We start from the raw sequence: 21,983 nt of genomic DNA on the forward strand, positions 1-21,983 counted from the left end.
AATATTTATAAACAGTGTGGGAGAGTTTATAAGGGCTTAAAATATATAAAAATAACCATAGAAACATATGGTTTCTACTTCGCGGATTTTCACCTATCGCGGGGGGGTCTGGAACGCAACCCCCGCGATCGAGGAGGGATTACTGTATGTGGATTTTACTCATGTGTTACTGTACCTTCTGGAGAAATTCATCTACTTGCTGTGAAGCATTACTGAAACACTGACATTCGCTTGGTACTAAGCGAGAATGCAAAAAACTAATACTGTTACATTTTGGAATTTTGCTATAGACTCAGTACTAAATTATCAGTTGTGATATCTCAGACTTGCAGCAAGTGTACAACACAATCATTTCCACATAGTATAACATTCCTGAACAACACATCCAGCAACGTGTAGAATCATTGCCCTGGCAAAATTCATGTTTGGTCTTCAAAGAGACCAAAAAAAGAGAAAAGGAATTGATCATGTGACCTTTTATATTCTGAGAATTTCTTGATAAAATAAAGAAAATAATAAAAACTGAAAGCTATAAAGACCCTAAAAAGCAAACAATTTAACCAAATACAAATATTTAAATCAATTTCAAACACAGGACTACAAAACAAAAGACTAAATGCTACAAACACCAACCTAAAATTTAGCTTTGTAAAATATACCGAAATTTAGCAAGAACCAAACAAAAAATGGGCGTCAAGGTGAATATTATGTCAAAATGTAATGTAATTAAAGTCCAACTGCATATATGGAATTCTAAGCAAATAAAATATTACTGGTGCAATTCACTCAATAACTCGTTGCAATATTATACAGCTAATGATAGTTTACAAGTTTACATTAACTGTTTTGTTTTTTGGTTCTCAGTCAGTTGTTTCAAGTTAATTTGAAAGGGCTAGACTAATACATTGGGAAGTTGGGGCATATGGGAGATATTTATGCATCCTATGATATAATGCTCTACAAATCTTTCCAGTCATATTATAGCCCTGCCAGGCTAAGTTGCACCATCCTGCAACATAATCATGGACTAAAAAGAACAGCTGAATGCACTGGTCAGTAAAACTAAGGATGTGACCTGTCTAATATATTTACAAAAGTCTAACAGCTTTCTTTTTAACACTAGAATTCCCAAAAGCCAGTGAAAATTTTCGTTCTCCCTGAAAAGCTTACTTTCCCGAAACACATGTGAGGAAGCATATAAAATCTTCACGATGATTCCAGCTGGCAGCACTAAACAGAGAGTGCAAGTATCGGGAGGGGCAAACAGCTAGCTGAATGGGGGGTGGGTGAGTGCAGGCCCAGCCCTTCTAATTGACACATTTGCAAAACAAAGGCAGTTATCAGTGGGCAATTGCTTTGCTGATGAGGCCATACATGTTTTCTCATGTGTGTTGGGAAAATAGGGCAATCAAGGGAAACAAAATTTTGGTGGGGATTCTTAAAATTTTGTTAAAAGTTATCAAAGAAAGTCAGGTATCAATCTTAACAAGGCTCTTCTATTTTAATATAAGACATACAGATGAGTAACTTAATAAAAGATATTTTTATTAAAATTCTGCCAACCAGTTTTTGGGCCCTGGGAAACATCACAGTGGAATTAAGAATAGGCTGTTTGCATATTTTTAGGGAAAGTTTCTTATTCTTTGAGGCATCCTTGCTACTAAATCACTGCCGAAATGTGTATCATTTTAAAAGGCAAACATCGCAATGTGCAAAATGTCTGGTTTAACTAGGTGAAGAATAAACTGGTGTCACATACGCGCAAATAAGGGACAGCCACAGGGCTCAACAGGGCATGAAAGAATGGAAGGTATTGGGATTGGAATGGAGTATTAATGCCTTTTTTTTTCTTTCCTCAACAGAAAGACAGAAGACTAAAACGGTCCTACCTGACACAATACCCACGTATGCACGTCCATTCCACTCACTACAGAGAACTTCTATTTTGGCTCCCCTGAATTACCTCACTTCCGGTCTCATTGTGATAACTTAATTTCCGTTCCAGATTGTGATGTTATTGCAGCTCCTTCAATCAACATCACACCCACCTTTTGATTTTATTTCCTCCCTATTAGTTGCATTTCCTGCCACATATCCATAAAATCCCCAATAAACCATTCTGTTTTGTCAAATGTTTAATTGTCATTACTTTGACCCTGATTTAGAGCTTTGGATCCTCCAATAAGTATATGGTGAAGCTCCCCAACACTTGATCTGTTGTTTTGTGTTCTTATTTTGTCACACTGGTTAAAGCTAGCTGCAAACACCTTACCTTGCTGGAAAGCAATAGATCATATGCTAAATAAAAACATTTCAAAAGTACTTCTAATTACAAAAAACTAATCTATTTCTGTTTTGGTAGCGTACCTGAGACCGTAGATCCTTCAACTGATTCCGCAGCTGGAACAGCTCTGCTGAAGTAAGCAGAATGGTATTAAGGGTCTGTACCATGGTAGAAGCAAATTTCAAGTCCTCCTCCTTCAACAGGATGTCAGCCATTGAATGGAATATGTTCTCAGCATTCAGCAGCAAGCACAGCTGTCTAAAATGAAAGAAACAAAAGATGACCATGGTTAGAGTACTACTTCCTGAGACTTTCTTTTCTGGGCTCCTGTAAATTAAATTAAATGCATGTGATGCAACCAAAAAGCATCTAACAATTATTTGACATAACATATGGAGTAATTGCATGAACGAAGCATTCCATAATTTTTTAAGTATAAAAATCATAATCTTTACTTATTTTTTTAAATTAATATTTTAATATGACCTTTACTAGACACCTGACATGTTTTGTACTCTCAACCATGCATTCCTGAAAGAGACATGTCAAAAAGGGAGAGAAAGAGCACAGAAAAAATAGCTCAGATCCTGGGAATAAACTTGACATATTCTTTCCTCCATCAGTGCCAACATTTTAAAATGTTGCCATAAAAATTACAACACAGAAGATTTTGGCAATTCCAATTTAAATAAGTTAGGCAAATAATTATTTTGTATTTCCAGGCCTCATTAATATGGTTGTTGTGACCTTACAGAGCAGTACACACGTGACATACTATACTTCTGTGTTTGCCCCATAGTAAACACGAGTATGATAAACATGGTGACAATGCAAACATTCCATTCTAACAACGGTGATGACATACACCACTATAATACAGCCATATCAAAATCAATAATCAAAGAGTTTATTTGTCTTGAAATCTTTACCTATATTATCACATTATCCTGGTCTGTTTCTTTCTTGTTATATACTGTAACCAATTCTTAATTTATATCTCTCCTTACAGTGTCTTTCACTAGTACAATAAACCTGTCCCTGTTATTTTATACTGCAGTTTTTCTCAATTTGTTCAGTGTACTTCAATGTTTTACCAATATCTGTTGTGGTTTTTGCTTGTATTATTCAGTCCAAATTTTTACAACAGTACTATAAACCTGATTACCCTATAAAATGCACTGAAATGGCACAAACTGCAAATTTCACTGAATGAAGTAAAACTGATAATTTATTGACTATTTAATTTATTGACTATTTATATTTAATTAATTTAAATTTGTCATGAAATATTAACTCTTTGAGGGCTGAATATTTTTTCCAAAAAAGTCTGTTTTCTGAAAAGCACACCAAGCATGGTTTCACATATAAATCAACATAAAACAAATGGCCAGCAGGAATGCGTGGCAGGCCAGATGCCTGGCTGTCTTCACGCAGCAGCTGCAATGTGACGCAATCCAGATAGGACCTCTTGTCATCAAAAGTGGCAGTCCTCCCAGGTGAACACTGCTTTAGGCGCATCACCTACACAAGCATATTCAACACCACGATCAGCTGATACTGGTACCTCACTTTCATTTTCGATCTCCATCTCCAAATCACCTGCATCATAATCGAAGTCCAACAGGTCAGTAGTAATACACAAAATGTCAAACATGGAGTATTCTGTTTTGCAAATTCGCTTTGGTCTTTTGCAAGATGTCGATGTCATCTTAGAGGTTATTTGCTCTTTGTTACTTGTGTACGTGGAGGGAATCAAGGTCAAATCAATGACAATAACTTTCCTTCTAGCAAAGTGTCAAATTAAAATGTACTGCGAGTTCTGTCGTAGTTTACAGCTGATTATCGTTCACAACCCCTGAATTTTGACAAAAGTCGACATCCACAAAGACAAAGAGTTAAGAACACATTTGCAAACAGTAATTTTTGGCCTGCGGCGTAGTATAAAGGGGCCAGTTTCAGAGTGGCAAGCATCTCATTAGAGAAATACTGAAAAACATGCCAGTGAAAATCAACAGTGACATTGACCCTATCACAATAGACAAGTTTATATTGGGGGCAGCAAAACTGCATCCACTGGGAGCTTCCACGGTTTCAAGACAAAGAACACACAACACAAATAATGACTAATGTGGGTACAAATTAACATGTCTCAAGTATACATTTATAATTGTAAATTCATTATACAGCAATACATTTAAAGCAATTCTGTCAACATGAATCACACCAGAGTGTTGTTTTTAATTGTATTTATTTCAATTTCAGGCAGACAGCACAAACGTAACCAAGCACAAAAAAACAGTTTGTTTCTGACAGATGTGTACAGGTGTAAAAAACTATAAAGTTATTTTTTTATTGAATTTATTTAAAAAAGCAAGTAACATTCCATACAAACAAGAAAACTTAAGAAAACTAAATTCAATTCAACCCCCATCAAAAAGAAAAAGAGGAAGGACAACAGCCAGAATAAAACTTTTAAGAGTGTAAAAGAGAGAGAAGAATCGTTTTCCCCCCCAATATAAAAGCTTATTCCAAAATGTTATTAATTAGATCCTTCCAGGTTTTAAAAAAATAGTATATAACATCTGACTTAAAAGAGGTGGGCTAGGATTCTTCCAGTTGAGCAAGAAAAGTCTACGTGCTAGTAGTGAAGTAAAGGCAATTAGAGTTTATTTGTCATTCTCCACTTTAAACCCATCTGGGAGTACACCAAACACAGCTGTTAATGGATTAGGTGTGATTACAACACCAAGGCTGTCGGGATAGACATTTAACACTTGAATCCCTGAAGCCCACGAAAAGACTCGTAATCCCAGACCACCTTAACATTCCTTCGCACCTCTCCATTAGTGTCTTTTGTTTTGCAAATGTGTCATTCAGCACAAGCAGCAAGCAACCTGCTGTCCCATCCCCCACTGCCGCAGCTCAACTCGGGCAAAAGGTTCTCCAAGCTTAAGTCTTCTTTATCTGAGTGTGAAGGAGCTATACAGAGTAAATAATATATCGTTATTTGGAACACATAGATTTCATGTGTGTTCTGTGTCTACAACGATCTATGTAAATGTAGGAGGACAGGAAATGCGGGAAATGTTGAACATATACCTGTAAGTAAAACAAATTTTTGACATGAAGTGTACTTTTATTCAAGAATATAACCGAAGAAAAAGAAACCGGGTCAGGGTATAATGCCGACACAGCTGCTTGGGTGGTGCAGCGGTAAGAACTGCAGACTCATAATCAAGAGGTCACAGGTTTGATTCCAGGCGCTTTAATTAAAAGTAGCAAATCCTCCAAGTGCATTTCCTTTCTTGCTCTTTCAGGCTGTTCCACATAACGAAAGGCTGATTACGAAAGAAAAATAACTCACCACAGCTCACCAAATTGTCCCTGCTTTTCTGTGCTCTAGAAGATAATCAAGAGTAACTGCACTCCCTCCTGTCTTTGTTCAGGAAATTCAGGAGTGCTGCATTGCACCCTCCACTAATGACAACAACAAAGAAGATCTTTGACATCCGTCCTCCCATTAAATTCGCACCTGGGATCCCTTCCCCCAGTCCCAACAGACACCTCACCCAGGCCCTTCCAATTACGTAGTGTGGCTTCATTTAAGTTGCTCTATGCACCGTGCACCATATTTAAACAAAAATTAAAATATATAATTACACACACTCAAAACTGATGCCATAGCACAACTACTACTTAATAAAACATAGTCTGGTATAGGGGACATTTCACTGGCTATGACTTATTTGTAAAAGGACTGACAGAGGGAAGGTGACTGTCATTCCACTGGATTGGAAGTTAAATGCAATGGGGTCTGAATCTGCTTGAAAACCCTTTATAGAGTCCCCCTGTTGTCTAAAAACATTGTGTGTGACATTTTTGAAAATAACTAAACACACAAAATTTCTTTGTGTTTCCTTGCTTTAACATTGCAAATGTGACCATATAATTTTTTTTTAATCAATTTCTAACTTTGGATAATAAGTGTTCAGAATATATGTCCACATCTTTTCTACACATTTGCCTGCATTTTCAAAACATTATAAACAGTAAAGAATTCCATCTTCTTTCTTTACATTTAATAAGTATGTTTGCTTTGCAATTATTAAATGTCCTCTGTCAATCAAGTAATGCTTAAATTGGACAATTAGAAATGATTTTTACTCTACAGGGGCAGTGAATCATAAAGGTTTGGCAGATTGTCTTGAGTGGGCTCTACCATGAAGTTGGTAGAGTTGTGATATGGCTAGAAACCCTTAAGTAAGGTATCACCCAGTAATAGCTTTTCTTTTAAGGTCATAAGTATGCAGCAAAAGCCAGAAAACTCTTTTTGAGATAAGGGACCTTTAGCGCTAAATCCTATACAACAAAAGCAAGGTTTTAAACAGTTCACTGAGATGTTACATGTGCGGATAAAGTTTAATTCTAGAAATGTGAAAGATTTAAAAATTCCCCATGAACATGTCACAAAGCAAACAAATCTCATTATGGTATGAGTGACACCACACAAATAAGTGACTTTGACAGCCAGACAAAATAAACCAACAGGAATGAAGAGTGCTTGTGTGTGCCAGTTCACGTAATAATCCCTCTGCCACCCACACCATGGCAGATTACTGACAGACCACTGCAGACAGTCAACACACATGGATACAAAAACTGCCATTGCCCCCAGGCAACCTTTTACAGGGCGAGTGAGCAGAAAACCACAGTCTCAGCCACTTACAGAGCATAGTCATTCATAATGTCATATCATTGCCCATCATTTAGGATGCACCTTTATAATGAGTTAAAAAAAAAAAAAAACCTGCAGTAGAGAAATAACCAGTGGCCTCATAATAAGCAATCATGCTTATCTCTTTTAGGTCAAAAGAACAATGTTAATAATGGACAGCTCATGACAACTTTTACACTACAGTTAATTATTTTGAAAATATAACAGCTAATTAAGCAAAACAAAGAAATGCCTAAATGTCCATTCATCCACTTATTGAACTGGCTTAATACAATTTTAGGTAATATCAGATATAAAGCAGGAAAAAAATGAGGATAGTATGCCGATTCAAACACTGAAGTACTCTATCTCACAATTGTTTCATTTAGAGCAGATAATCTTGCATTTGTATCTCTTTTGAGATGAGAAGTAAAATCATGCATACTCAACAAACTCCACATAGAAAGTATGTATGTATGTTTTGAAAATAAAGAGCAAAATACTCAAAGGCATAGAAATTCATTAAAAAGCATTTAAGAAAGGAGTTCACAGAGGGAGAAGGACAAAATCAGAAATCTTTTGACGGAGATTCATGTGCTAAGCCACTGGCAAAAGCAATAGAAGCATCACAAAGAAAACCTTCAGCAGCCATCCAGTAAAGGGCAGGAGCTTAAGGTAACTTAGTATTAATATAAATAAATTTACTGAGCTTAGGAACGAAATATGTATTAATTTAGGGTTCTGGGGCAAAACTATACTGAATTTCCGTCATGATGTCCAGGAAGCTATAGAGTGGAAAAGTATTTTTGGCATTCCACACTTATGACCTGAGAAATGGGAGGAAAACAGACTGTCACCGGTTATAGCAGAAGCTAGGGAGTAACAAACAAAATTTAATCAATGCCGGAGTGGGAGTAAGAAAGTGGTGTTACCCAAAATGAATCAAGATCAGCATTGGTATCTGTACCAGTAACAAATTCATATTCAGGAAATTTAGGAATTTAGCTGCTCAGATTTAGGAAGAAAGTACCACAGAAAAAGGTGGAAGCATATACAGCAATAAAACCTTTTTTTTTTTTAATACCACCAAGTTCAGACGGGAGATAACAGAACCTTTTTTCAGAATCACATCCAGAACACAGGACCTTAATCTAAAGGGGAGTACTGGACGGCAGAAGATATAGACAACCACGCACCACTTAGTAGCAGCATGTGTAAAATTTAGCTTCAATAATTTGATCTCAGTAAAATAACAATATTAATGTGTTGTCTATGAAAGAAAAAAATAAAATCACTCAAAAAATACCTTTTCTGAGGAATTCACAAGGTTTTATCATTCCATGGTCTAAAATGAACAAAACAGTGAAGCTTGAAGAAAAGACACATAGAATTAAATGCCAAAACAGCAAAATGAAACCAAGCAACAGCAAGCACCCAACAGTCACCCACAACCTCAAAAAATGTTTTGCAGAAAAAGCCACTATCTCAAAAAACTATGTAGAACACATACCCGCATGCTCTGAACAGCGACTGGTGCAAGCATTTTAAACATCAGTTGTAAAACAGGAACACAAACCTTGGTTTCAGGAGTACTCATTCCCAAAACACTCACTACTTTGAGGTAGACAGTATACTTTAGGGAAATCCATCAAACACAGAAGCTTGGGATGCTAGCACCTAAAGGCACAAATCTAGCCACCTCATTCCATAAAGGGCAAAAAAAAAAGATGAAAAAGAAAAACAAATAAACAAAAAAACTGATGGAATACTAACCAGCATTCCCTCTACCAAGTGTACCACTAACAATGAGAATGCAAATTATAAGGGTTTAATCTAAAACACTAAGGGATAGCCAGTCCTCAAAGGATCATGTTAGAAAAAAACTTGACCACCATTAAAAAAGCCAGCCAGGCTGACTTCATAAAGTAACAGCTTGGAGTAGTCATGGCAATGTATCACTGGAGAACTCAAGGCTGAAGATATTCTGTGGAGAAGAAACACAAGAAAAGTACCAAGTGATTCAAAGTTGTCTAAACTGTAAGCTGAAAGTCATGAATTTTATTCTTACCCTGTAGCGAGTGCCACATGTGCTATTGTCCTGTTGTCAGTTTGCGTCTCCTTAGGATGTACATCAAGAAATGGGTTACTGAGAGTTCTCTAAAAATGGGGAAATGTGTCTTTAAGGGAAAGAAAATTGGGGAGAGAGAGAGAGAGACATCGAGCACTGGAGCAAGGAGAAGCAACGAATTAGCACCAATAATCCACCTTCTGGAAGAAGGTTTTATTTTACTCAGCAATACAAGGGAGGTATGTTTCTGAAGACAAACTTTTTTTTGGTTTCACCGGGGCAATCAACCTTTTGGAACCAGTAGGACAGAACATTTTTTGTTACCAGCTTGGCTGCTGGCATACTCCATGAGACTTCCAACATTACACCTTGCTTGGGAACTGCAAGGACAGTGATCTAATTTGGGAAACTGGTTTATCTCAGGCGAGAACATCTCGCACCACAATTTGTGGAAGGTTGTTTTCGATTTTTGTTATGTACTTGTTTGTTGGGGGAACTACTTAAATAGTTTTCTGTCAATATGTAAATGTATTTTTCTTTTTTTCTCCTTTCATCACTTTAATGCTTATTGTCTTATGCTGAGATCTGGAGCATGGGGTCAAAAATAAGGATGAGTGTTGGTCATGTTACCCCTAAAGATTTTAATAACGAACTGCTTTTCTCTAGCGGTATTCTGATCGTAGTTCTCCCGGGGTGGTGGTATAACTCCTTAAGAAGAGCTTGGCACAGACAGAAAAAGACTGAAGAGGTAACTGCTATTTAAACAGGATGCTCATTACTCTTCAAGCAGTGGCCATTCTGGCACTGAAGTTCAGAACAAAAAAAAAAGTAATTTTATGCCCTTCAAAACTGGTGCTGGTTTGAAATTTTCCACAGTAGTAATTAACTCATGTAGTCTTGATAAGCTCACTGTAATTGCTTGGGGTGCACTTTGTTATTTTGTACATTATATACTCTGTGCACTCTTGCTTTACAGAAGGCTGAAAAGTAAGAGAAGAGAAAATAGCTGGCCAGAGATGCTGTAGAAAAGCCATCACATTGTTTCCTGCCCAGCCAATCCTATGATGAATAGTTTCAGGTTATTAGTACATTGACAATCTCCTATCACTGTAAGCTTTGCTGTTGACCACTCCACCTACCTGTGATCGTCTTATTATGGCTGTAGGTCATTGCCTTATCAGAGTTGTCTTTCCACAGCATCTGGAGGCCAGCCCTCAAGGCATTCATATCAGCTCAGAGTTCAATGTAGTTCTGATGGATGAAGTCATTTATTGATGTAATCATCTGTTTCCTAATGGGCTTGTTTCTGCTGTTCTTATTGGAGTACTTTAAGCTACCGCCATAGCATCGTTCTGGCAATCATATAAACATTTTTTAACTAGCATAATCCAGTTCAGAATTGTGGAGGGTGGAGTCTATCACTTAGGTATGAGGCAAGAACCACCACATTACTTTTCAACGGGAAGGGTAGAGTTTCCAATCAACTATAACATGCACATTTTTTGGATGTGCAATGAAAAAGTGAGTTCCTGGAGAAAACCCATGGAAACACCAAGAATGCACAAGAATGTGCAAACACCACACAGACAGTGACGAGGCTGATAAGCAAATTCAGACTTCTAAGGCTGTGAAACAATAATGTAAACAACACTGCATTTTGATTTGCAGCATACTTCCGTCAAGCCACTTAAAAACTGTATGTGTAAAGTTCTGTTTCTGGACTACTCTAGCGCCTTCAACACCATCCAGCCTCTGCTCCTTAGGGACAAGCTGACAGAGATGGGAGTAGATTCATACCTGGTGGCATGGATCGTGGGCTATCTTACAGACAGACCTCAGTATGTGCGTCTCGGGAACTGCAGGTCTGATATTGTGGTCAGCAACACAGGAGCACTGTAGGGGACTGTACTTTCCCTGGTCCTGTTCAGCCTATATACATTGGACCTTCAATACAACTCGGAGTCCTGCCACGTGCAAATGTTCGCTGACGACACTGCTATCGTGGGCTGCGTCAGGAGTGGGCAGGAGGAGGAGTAGAGGAACCTGATCCAAGGTCTTTGTTAAATGGTGCGACTCAAACCACTTACACCTGAACACCAGCAAAACCAAGGAGCAGGTGGTAGATTTTAGGAGAGCCAGGCCCTTCCTGGACCCCGTGACAATCAGAGGTGGCTGTGTGCAGAGGGCACAGACCTATAAATACCTGGGAGTGTGGCTGGATGACAGATTGGACTGGACTGCCAATACTGATGCTCTGTGGAAGACAGGACAGAGCCGACTATACTTCCTTAGAAGACTGCCGTCCTAAAACATCTGCAATAAGATGCTGCAGATGTTCTATCAGACGGTTATGGCGAGTGCCCTCTTCTACGTGGTGGTGTGCTGGGGTGGCAGCCTCAAGAAGGACGACGCCTCATGCCTGGACAAACTGGTGAGGAAGGCAGGCTCAATTGTAGGCATGGAGCTGGACAGATTGACATCCATGGCAGAGCGATAGGCACTGAGCAGGCTCCTGTCAATCATGGAGAATCCACTGCATTCACTGAACAGTATCATCTCCAGACAGAAGAGCAGCTTCATCGACAGACTTCTGTCACTGTCCTGCTCTACTGACAGACTGAGGATATTGTTTCTCCCCAACACTATGCGTCTCCTATATTTCAACTATTGGGGGGATGTAAACGTTAATATTATACAAAGTTATTGTCTGTTTAACATGCATTTTTATCACTCTTTAATTTAATATTATTTTTTATCAGTATGCTGCTGCTGGAGTATGTGAATTTCCCCTTGGGATTAATAAAGTATCTATCTACCTATTTATCTATTCCATTAATATTTTTTTAATCTCCTCAATAAAATTAAGCCATAAAGGGTAAAGATGGCAACTTCCTTTCAGCCATTTTCTATTTGCTGTCTCTTCATAGCTAGACTGCTATGAGTAGAGTGGGGCCATCTTTGACAAGTTGCCAAATTTGAATGTGGAATGGTAAGATGAATCTTAGATGTTGTCTAAGATGCATGTCACATAATTCCTCACAATATTATTTTTAAAATCCAGCACGAACCACTAAAGTTCTTAATGGAAGTGTGCCAGACTTCTGGGGTCCAGGTTGGCTATAGTGAATAAACACTTTCCTTCCAATTTCTTAATCTTTATTAACTGACCATTTTGCATAGTGAGATGTCTCTCCCAAAGTTTGTTTGACATCTCAAATATCTATATATAATTCACTAAGGCAAGACAACCATGGAAAGCACGCCGGAAGGGGCGTGGATTCACTAAGCCGCCGACAAGTGAGACACCTATGGCACACGCAGGAAGGAGCCACGCCCGCCAACTCCAAGACCATTGGATATGACGACAACTCACAGAGCCACGCCCACCAACTCGGACGCGACGACACAGAAAAACCGGCGTCATTTATATTCGTCTGTCGTAGAGGTTACATGCAGCTCCGACCCACGTTGACTGTTAATAGAGGCATGTTTCTCGCAGAGGTGAATCGCCATATGCGGCGTGTAAAACTGTTTGCGAGGGGTATCCCATGGGATCCTTAAAACGTTCCATTACAACTGAGGTTAAAACACAATGAAGTGAGCAGTCTTTAAAAAACGAGTTTTCGGTTACGACGCACGACTACGTGCACTATAGCAAACTGTTTTACACGCTACATAATTTGCATCAGCGACAAACATGCGTCTTCTTAGATACTCCTGCACTTTGTACACACCCCCCTCCCACCGTGGTCGGGTGTCTTGGTGGATTATATATAGAAAGGCGGCCAAAACCGCACAGAGCAATGAAAAGTCTACGTGAGTCACAGGTGCATCTGGACTGTACTAAGACGACACATGAGCAGGCAGTGTATACTGAACAAGAAATCAGCAGACTAGCATGACGGAGGTAGCGGAGTGGACGTCCTTCTCCTCTCCTCCCGTTCCACCCTGAGCGCCGCACAGACGATTGTGTGTTGGTTCGTTCCGTGCATTGGTTAAAACCCAATGAAGGAAGCAGTCTTTAAAAACCAATAAGCCCTGTGCCTCTGTTTCATTACCGCCTCACCTGCTTCACCAATGCAGGCCCGCAATAGCGATCCGGCGGCGTCATTCCCATGACCCGGGCAGCCAACCAGGTAACCAAAGTCTTTTGGTTCAGGGGGGAGTATGGTTACAAAGCTGAAACTTAAAGGAATTGACAGAAGGGCACCACCAGGTGTGGAGCCTTTCGTTTCATTTGACTCAACACAGGAAACCTCACCCGGCCCGGACACGGACAGGATTGACAGATTGATAGCTCTTTCTCGATTCTGTGGGTGGTGGTGCATGGCAGTTCTTAGTTGGTGGAGCGATTTGGCTGGTTATTTCCGAAAACGAACGAGACTCCCGCCTGCTAAATAGTTTCACGACCCAATAGCAGTCAGCGTCCAAATTCTTAGAGGGACAAGTGGCTTTTAGCCACGTGAGATTGAGCATTAACAGGTCTGTGATGCACTTGTATGTCTGGTACTGCACGCGCGCTACACTGAATGGATCAACGTGTGTCTACCCGGCGTGGGTAAGCCTTTGAACCCCATTCGTGATGGAGACCGTGGCTTCAAATTGTTCCCCACAAACGAGAAATTCCCAGTACGTGCGGGTCATACGCTCGCACTGATTACGTCCCTGCCCTTTGTAAAGCTCCCCATGGTCGGGTGACTTGCTGGATTATATATTAAAAAAAAGCAGCCGGAACAGCACAGAACAATGAAAAATCAACATGGAAACCGACTGAGGCGGTGTTTGGACAATTAACAGTCAACGTGACTCACAGGTGCGTGTGGACTGTACACAGACAAAAGCGACTCAGGTAGGGAGTTGGGGGCAGGCACATAAGCGGGCAGTGCGCACTGAACGAGCGCCGTTCAACCCGTCCCGCTTTGGAAGGAGAAAGCGCGACGACGCTCCTCCGGTATTCAGTCACGGACAATTGTATGTTGGTTCGTAGCGTGCATTGTTGCAATGTTACTTTTCTTGGTGGTTTATTAAATTACGGATTTTTCAAATATTTATTTTTTCCTCTGTGCTTAAAAATCATTTAAAAAGTGGCCTGATTATGCGGCGTATGCTACGTCGCGGGTTGGCTAGTAAATAATATAATAGTATGGTAATGTGATACAAATAAATTAGGCAACAGCAAATCAGTTATTCGAGCAACAACTTCATTACCATGTCATTAAATAGCTCTTAGTAGAAGATTTAGAAAAAAATAAAAAAATTCAGAGATACAGTAGTTAATTTTTGCAAAGTAGTAAAATATACAGTGGGAAAGAAATTCTGACAGTAAAAATGACAACAGAAATAAGAATAAACAGATCTTCTAATCAGACAAGTTCCAATAACCATAAAATGAGTTTCTAAAAAAAGACTTGAGTAAATACCTACATCATTGTAAACCTCTAGGACCCTGACTAGCCAACACTACCTTAGTGCCATAACGCTACTCAAAACAATTTTTGTCAATTCTGGTATATCTCACGAAGCTTGACTCATTCCCTTGCAAATTTAAATTTTGTAAATTACTTCCATCCTCTTCCGTGACCTGCCATGAAGTCAAAATAACACCAGATCAAGCTGTGAATATCACATCTGGAATGCAGTTAATTTATTTTATGTGTGCTGAATAACCAGAACCTAATACATGCTTTCAAACTTATTTTTAAAAGTGAATGTAATCATTTTCTTATTTTTTGCTACAAAATATAACCTCCAGTCACCTGAAGAGTATGCCATCTTCACTAAAATGACATTAAGCAGTGAATGTGCCACAGAAGAAGGCAGCAAGTGAAAGTTCTGAAGTTAACTTCAACAAATGAGGAATACAGCTGTTATACAGTATGTGCCAATGTAGGAAGGTAGAGGTTGCTAGGGAGCAATAAACCCTTATAAGGTGAAGTGCTCCAGCTGGGCAGAGAGCAGGAGCACCACTGAAAGAAAAAGAACGTACCAGTCTGAGCAAAAATAGGCAATGTTCCCACATAATGACAGAGAACAGGTGACCTACCAGATGCCAGAAAAGCCTGCCCATCTCTTTACAGTGACAGGGGTGCCGATAAGGGCTGGCATAAGACAAAAAAATACCTTTTGGCCACCAGAGGGCAGGAAGGAGTTCCTCTTTCTGGATGTCTGACAGGAAGCCTGCAAACCTCCAGGCTATGTAAGGATAACTATTTTATATAAACTGTACTTGCTATATGTTTAACCATGATAGACCACCAGTTAGACCTGCACAAACATTGAAAGAATGTTATGTAAACTTCTCAGGAGCAGTGCGTTTGGAAAGCCACAATGAGGCTCTAGGGTGGAAGGTTCTAGAAAACAAACCTCTAGTGGTAACATGTTAGAATGCCACTGAAGATGTAAGGGCTTTTAAATCATGTAACAAATGAAAGCAGGTACTTTTACCACTGAAAGGAATGCACATATATATGTTAGTCCAGATTAGCATTACAGTAATCCCTCGCTATATCGCGCTTCGACTTTCGCGGCTTCACTCTATCGCGGATTTTAAATGTAAGCACATCTAAATATATATCACGGATTTTTCGCTGGTTCGCCGCTTTCTGAGGACAATGGGTCTTTTAATTTAGGTTACATGCTTCCTCAGTTTGACTGCCCAGTTGATTTCATCAAGGGACGCTATTGGCGGATGGCTTAGAAGCTACCCAATCAGAGCATGTATTACATATCAACTAAAACTCCTCAATGCTAAAAGATATGCTTCCCGCGTGGCGCTTGTTTTGTTTGCTTCTCTCTGCCTGACGGAGGGGGTGTGAGAAGAGGGGGCTGTTTACACAGTGGCTGTTTGCCTAGAAGGTAGGACGCTCCTCTACAAAATGCCGCTTTATCGCGGTGCTTCTGTATACTTAAAAGTACGTATTGATTTTTTGATTGTTTGCTTTTCTTAGCGCTCTCTCTGACATTATCTGCTCTTCACGGTGCTCCTTTGAAGATAAGATATGTTTGCATTCTTTTAAATTGTGAAAAAGAACTGCCATCTCTGTCTTGTAATGAAGCACAGTTTAAACGTTTGACTAAAGGGTGTTATTTCATGTCTAGAGGGCTCTAATAATGTTAACAGTGTTGGAGAGTTTATAAGGGCTTAAAATATATAAAAACAACCATACAAACATATGGTTTCTACTTCGCGGAAATTCATTTATCGCGGCAGAGTCTGGAACGGATTAACCGCGATAAACGAGGGTTGACTGTAATTGTTTTTGACCGTGAATATATACACAGGACTGTTATCAGAAAAAATAAAATAAAAAATACAGTAAATCCTGGGAGAGGTTGGGATTCTACCAACAGACAAAGAACATAAGACAGTAACCATACAAATATATCTTCACTTTGTCTTGCTCTGCCCTGAGGTAACAGTGTCTGCTCCTTGGTTAGATGAAGAAAACATACTTAAAAGGCCTTGATGTAATCATCTGTTCCTTAATGGGCTTGTTTCTGCTGTTCTTATTGGAGCACTTTAAGCTACCGTCACAGCACAAGTAGCATAACTGAGCCTAGCTCTGGCAGTCATATAAACATTTTTAAACTAGCATAATCCATTTCGGAGTTGTGGAGGGCAGAGTCTATTACTTAGGTATGAGGCAAGAACCACCACATTACTTTTCAACAGGAAGGGTAGAGAGTCCAATCAACTATAACATGCACATTTTTTGGATGTGCAAGGAAAAAGTGAGTTCCTGGAGAAAACCCATGGAAACACTAAGTACTGTATGTGCAAACACCACACAGACAGTGACGAGGCTGATAAGCAAATCCAGACTTCTAAGGCTGTGAAACAATAATGTAAACAACACTGCATTTTAATTTGCAGCATACTTCCTTCAAGCCACTTAAAAACTGTATGTGTAAAGTTCTCTTGATACTAAAATAATTAAACACATACATAGACTGTAATTTCTGGAACACAGCAAATAAAATACAGTGATCCCTCGCTATATCGCGCTTCGACTTTCGCGGCTTCACTCCATTGCGAATTTTAAACATAAGCATATCTAAATATATATCATGGATTTTTCGCTGGTTCACGGATTTCTGAGGAAAATGGGTCTTTTAATTTATGGTACATGTTTGCCAAGTTGATTTCATACAAGGGACGCAATTGGTGGATGGCTGAGAAGCTACCCAATCAGACCACGTATTACGTATTAAATAAAACTCTTCAATAATATACAATATGCTTCCTGCGTGGTGCTTTGCATACTTAAAAGCCCGAACAGCACGCATTGATTTTTGATTGTTTGCTTTTCTATCTCTCTCACTCTCTCTGACATTTTCTGCTCCTGATGGAGGGGGTGTGAGCAGAGGGGCTTTTCGCCCACTGGCCTAGAGGATACGGATGCTCCTCTATTAAAAATGCTGAAAGACTACCTTCACATTGCTCCATTCCTTGCAGCAGCTTTGTCCGGCGGTGCTTTGCATACTTAAAAGCCCGAACAGCCCTATTGATTTTTGATTGTTTGCTTTTCTCTCTCTCTGTCTCTCTTTATCTCTTTGACATTCTCTGCTCCTGACGCGCACTCCTTTGAAGAGGAAGATATGTTTGCATTCTTTTAATTGTGCGCGGAACTGTCGTCATCTCTGTCTTGTCATGGCGTACAGTTTAAACTTTTGAAAAAGAGACAAATATTTGTTTGCAGTGTTTTAAAGTCCCTATCTCTACAACCCCCTGTGTTTCTGTGCAAATCTGTGACCCAAGCTTGTCAATATAAAAATAACAATATTATGGTTTTTACTTTGCGGATTTTCACCTTTTGCGGGGGGTTCTGGAACGCAACCCCCACGATCAAGGATGGATCACTGTATAAATAAAGAATTCTACTTCGCGGAAATTCATTTATCACTGTAGAGCCTGGAACTGATTAACCGCGATAATCGAGGGACAACTGTATTCTGAGGGGCTGATAATTTGTGTGTCTGCTTATCTCACTTTGGTTCAGATTCACTCCCATGTGAACAAATCTAAAACACAAAACCAGAACCAGAAGTGCAGACACACCTGACCTATAATGCATTGGAAATTTGAAACTGCATGTCTTGGTAAAGGGTTCCTTAATTTACCTTTATGCTACTCCCAAGTCAAAGCTTACTTCGAGTTGAGGAGATAATGATCAAAAGAGTGAAGAAAGTGAAACATCAATAATTAACCCAAAGGACAGGAAATGAATAGGAAAAGCTATAAATTAAAAAATGAAGGTCAAGAGCTTGAATAAATTTTGACACAAGTATGAGCGTATCAGAAAAATATGACTATTTTGGTAAATAGAAAGAAGTTTTATTTGTTAAAGTGTAAGCCTAATTTTGCAATTAAGGATTAGCAGCAGGCGAGAAAAGGCTTTAACACATAATTGTGCTGCAGTCTTCTATTATACTCTGGAACTCTAAATTTCTTTGACTCAGCAAACATACAGCAACACTAAGATTATGCCCATAAGTACTGTATATATATATAGTTATTACCTGATAAATTACTGAAGCAGTTCTGAGCAGCCACTCCACTTAATCAGATACTGTGAAGGGATTTAGGGTGTCAACGCATCAGGCACCCTAGTCCAAGGTCAAGCCTTACTACAGCATTTGTCTTCCTTATTCCTTCCAACCACTGCATGTATCCTTTCGCCATTAGCATATGCTACAATATACAATTTGCAGTTGAGAAGGGAATCTACTGCATTTATGCTTGTTATAAAACGGCAAGCCAGTTTATAGGTTATCTCCAAGTACTCCAGTTTCCCAACACACTCCAAAGACATGTTGCTTAGTTTAATTAGCAACTCTAAACGGGCTTTGTAGTAGTGAGTATGGCTAAATGTGTTAGGGTGCCCTGCACTGGAAAGACAAGCCACCCAAGTCTGAATCCTTTCCTGCATAAGGAATTATCACTGAATGAGAGATGCTAAGTTTGACTGGAACAACCTAATATGGCTTTCACTGACAATGTCACTACTTAAAAATAAATCTTTGACTTTTAGGGCTACTGCGCAGGATCAATAAAGAAAAATCTATTGCTAATGACTTTTGTTTTCTACTCTCAAAAAAGACAAACAGCATTATATTAAAACAAGAAATAAAGTTAAAATATTCCTAAAATTTCAAATAAAATGTAAATTTTACTAATTTTAAATATTTTAAGCTTAATGCAGATAGAAGGAGTGAAATGTGACTGAAGATTAAAAATTAAGAATAAATGAAAAGGCAGAAGGCAAAACAATGTATTGCCAAACAATTACACTCTGCCTTAAACTATGTCACTTGACAACTGAGATGTATCCCCAGTCAAGATATTTAAAATATATAGCAAAGTAAGTGACGCCTACACTGAATTGTAATTCAGTAGGGGTAGCACGATAAATATAATTACAAACATAACACACATTGTAGGCATGCTCTAGCAAACTCTTTCAATATCCACTATGCTTGATAAAAAATGGAGAAAGTGTATGTCTCAACAATGGGCAGCTAGGCATTGTAGCATACGAAATACTTTTCCTGAACATTTCTCCCAGACAAGTGGAACATTATATTTTTTCGTGTTTTTCTGATTTATTGTTTAATAGTAATACAAAATGGCTACTGTACCCAGTTGTCACAAACTCTGGTCATTCCCTAAGCTCAGCCACGAACAAAAATGTTAAGAACAGATAACTTATATGTTCTCAGGCCTGCTTAATACAATTGAGGATCACAAAGAGGCCAGAGATACTCTGTATGAACAAGCATTAAGATCCTGGACAGGGCACTAGTTCATTACAAGGCATACTCTTGCATACAGACCCATCATCATAGTCACTGCCTATTTATAGCACACATTAAGAAAGAACAATGTCATCTGTTCGGAACAGATAAACATTGAATGATTTTATATTTTATTTTATATATTCGTATAGCCCTATCTGAAGGCTTAATCTCTCTATTACAGTGGTATGCAAAAGTTTGGGCAACCTTGTTAATAGTCATTATTTTCCTGTATAAATTGTTGGTAGTTACGATACAAAATGTCAGTTAAATATATCATATAGGAGACACACACAGTGATATTTGAGAAGTGAAATGAAGTTTACTGGATTTACAGAAAGTGTGCAGTAATTGTTCAAACAAAATCAGGCAGGTGCATAAATTTGGGCACCACAAAAAAGAAATGAAATCAATATTTAGTAGATCCGCCTTTTGCAGAAATTACAGCCTCTAAACGCTTCCTGTAGGTTCCAATGAGAGTCTGGATTGTGGTTGAAGATATTTTGGACCATTCCTCTTTACAAAACATCTCTAGTTCATTCAGGTTTGATGGCTTCCGAGCATGGACAGCTCTCTTTAACTCACACCACAGATTTTCAATTATATTCAGGTCTGGGGACTGAGATGGCCATTCCAGAACGTTGTACTTGTTCCTCTGCATGAATGCCTTAGTGGATTTTGAGCAGTGTTTCGGGTCGTTGTCTTGTTGAAAGATCCAGCCCCAGTGCAGCTTCAGCTTTGTCACCGATTCCTGGACATTGGTTTCCAGAATCTGCTGATACTGAGTGGAATCCATGCGTCCCTCAACTTTGACAAGATTCCCAGTCCCTGCACTGGCCACACAGCCCCACAGCATGATGGAACCACCACCATATTTTACTGTAGGTAGCAGGTGTTTTTCTTGGAATGCTGTGTTCTTTTTCCTCCATGCATAACGCCTTTTGTTATGCCCAAATAACTCAATTTTAGTTTCATCAGTCCACAGCACCTTATTCCAAAAACAAGCTGGCTTGTCCAAATGTTCTTGAGCATACGTCAAGCGGCTCTGTTTGTGCTGTGGGCGGAGAAAAGGCTTCCTCTGCATCACTCTCGCATACAGCATCTCCTTGTGTAAAGTGCGCCAAATGGTTGAACGATGCACAGTGACTCCATCTGCTGCAAGATGATGTTGTAGGTCTTTGGTGCTGGTCTGTGGGTTGACTCTGACTGTTCTCACCATTCGTCGCTTCTGTCTATCCGAAATCTTTCTTGGTCTGCATTTTGAGCCTTAACTTGAACTGAGCCTGTGGTCTTCCATTTCCTAAATATGTTCCTAACTGTGGAAACAGACAGCTTAAATCTTTGGGACAGCTTTCTGTATCCTTCCCCTAAACCATGATGGTGAACAATCTTTGTCTTCAGGTCATTTGAGAGTTGTTTTGTGACCCCCATGTTGCTACTCTTCAGAGAAAATTAAAGGAGGAGGGAAACTTACAATTGACCCCCTTAAATACTCTTTCTCATTATAGGATTCACCTGTGTATGTAGGTCAGGGGTCACTGAACTTACCAAGCCAATTTGAGTTCCAATAATTAGTTCTAAAAGTTTTGGAATCAATAAAATGACAACGGTGCCCAAATTTATGCACCTGCCTGATTTTGTTTGAACAATTATTGCACACTTTCTGTAAATCCAATAAACTTCATTTCACTTCTCAAATATCACTGTGCGTGTCTCCTATATGATATATTTAACTGACATTTTTTATCGTAACAACCAATGATTTATACAGGAAAATAATGACTATTAACAAGGTTGCCAAAACTTTTGCATCCCACTGTATATTTTTGTCCATATTTTCATACATTGAAATGAAGTGATGAACCACTAGAATGTGTTGCAAATGTGGAAAAATCAAATTATAAACTTTCAAAGACTTACCAAGGTATACTAAAAGTTTGGCATTTGATTTACGCCCAGATACAGAATATTTTCTCAATGATATGAGAAACAGAATAGTGCATTTCAAATGACATCCATTTCTAAAGTACAACGACAGGTGTATTCACCATTATCTTAGATAATTTCAGAGGTGAAGCCAAGTAACACAACTACTTTTTAATAAAATGCAAAATAGTTCAAAA

At 39.0% G+C, this 21,983-nt stretch overlaps 1 protein-coding gene across 1 annotated transcript in view; it reads right to left on the reverse strand.

Annotated features, from left to right (window-relative positions):
• Window positions 1–21,983, reverse strand: part of vac14 (vac14 homolog (S. cerevisiae)) — a 219,319-nt gene that overhangs the window by 29,426 nt on the left and 167,910 nt on the right. The window contains exon 15 of the mRNA XM_039763184.1: window positions 2,368–2,542. Within this exon, the coding sequence (XP_039619118.1) occupies window positions 2,368–2,542 (175 nt within the window). The remainder of the gene's footprint in view (window positions 1–2,367; window positions 2,543–21,983) is intronic.

The sequence above is a fragment of the Polypterus senegalus genome, chromosome 9 (assembly GCF_016835505.1).
Source record: "Polypterus senegalus isolate Bchr_013 chromosome 9, ASM1683550v1, whole genome shotgun sequence".
NCBI classification, from domain to species: Eukaryota; Metazoa; Chordata; class Cladistia; order Polypteriformes; family Polypteridae; genus Polypterus; species Polypterus senegalus.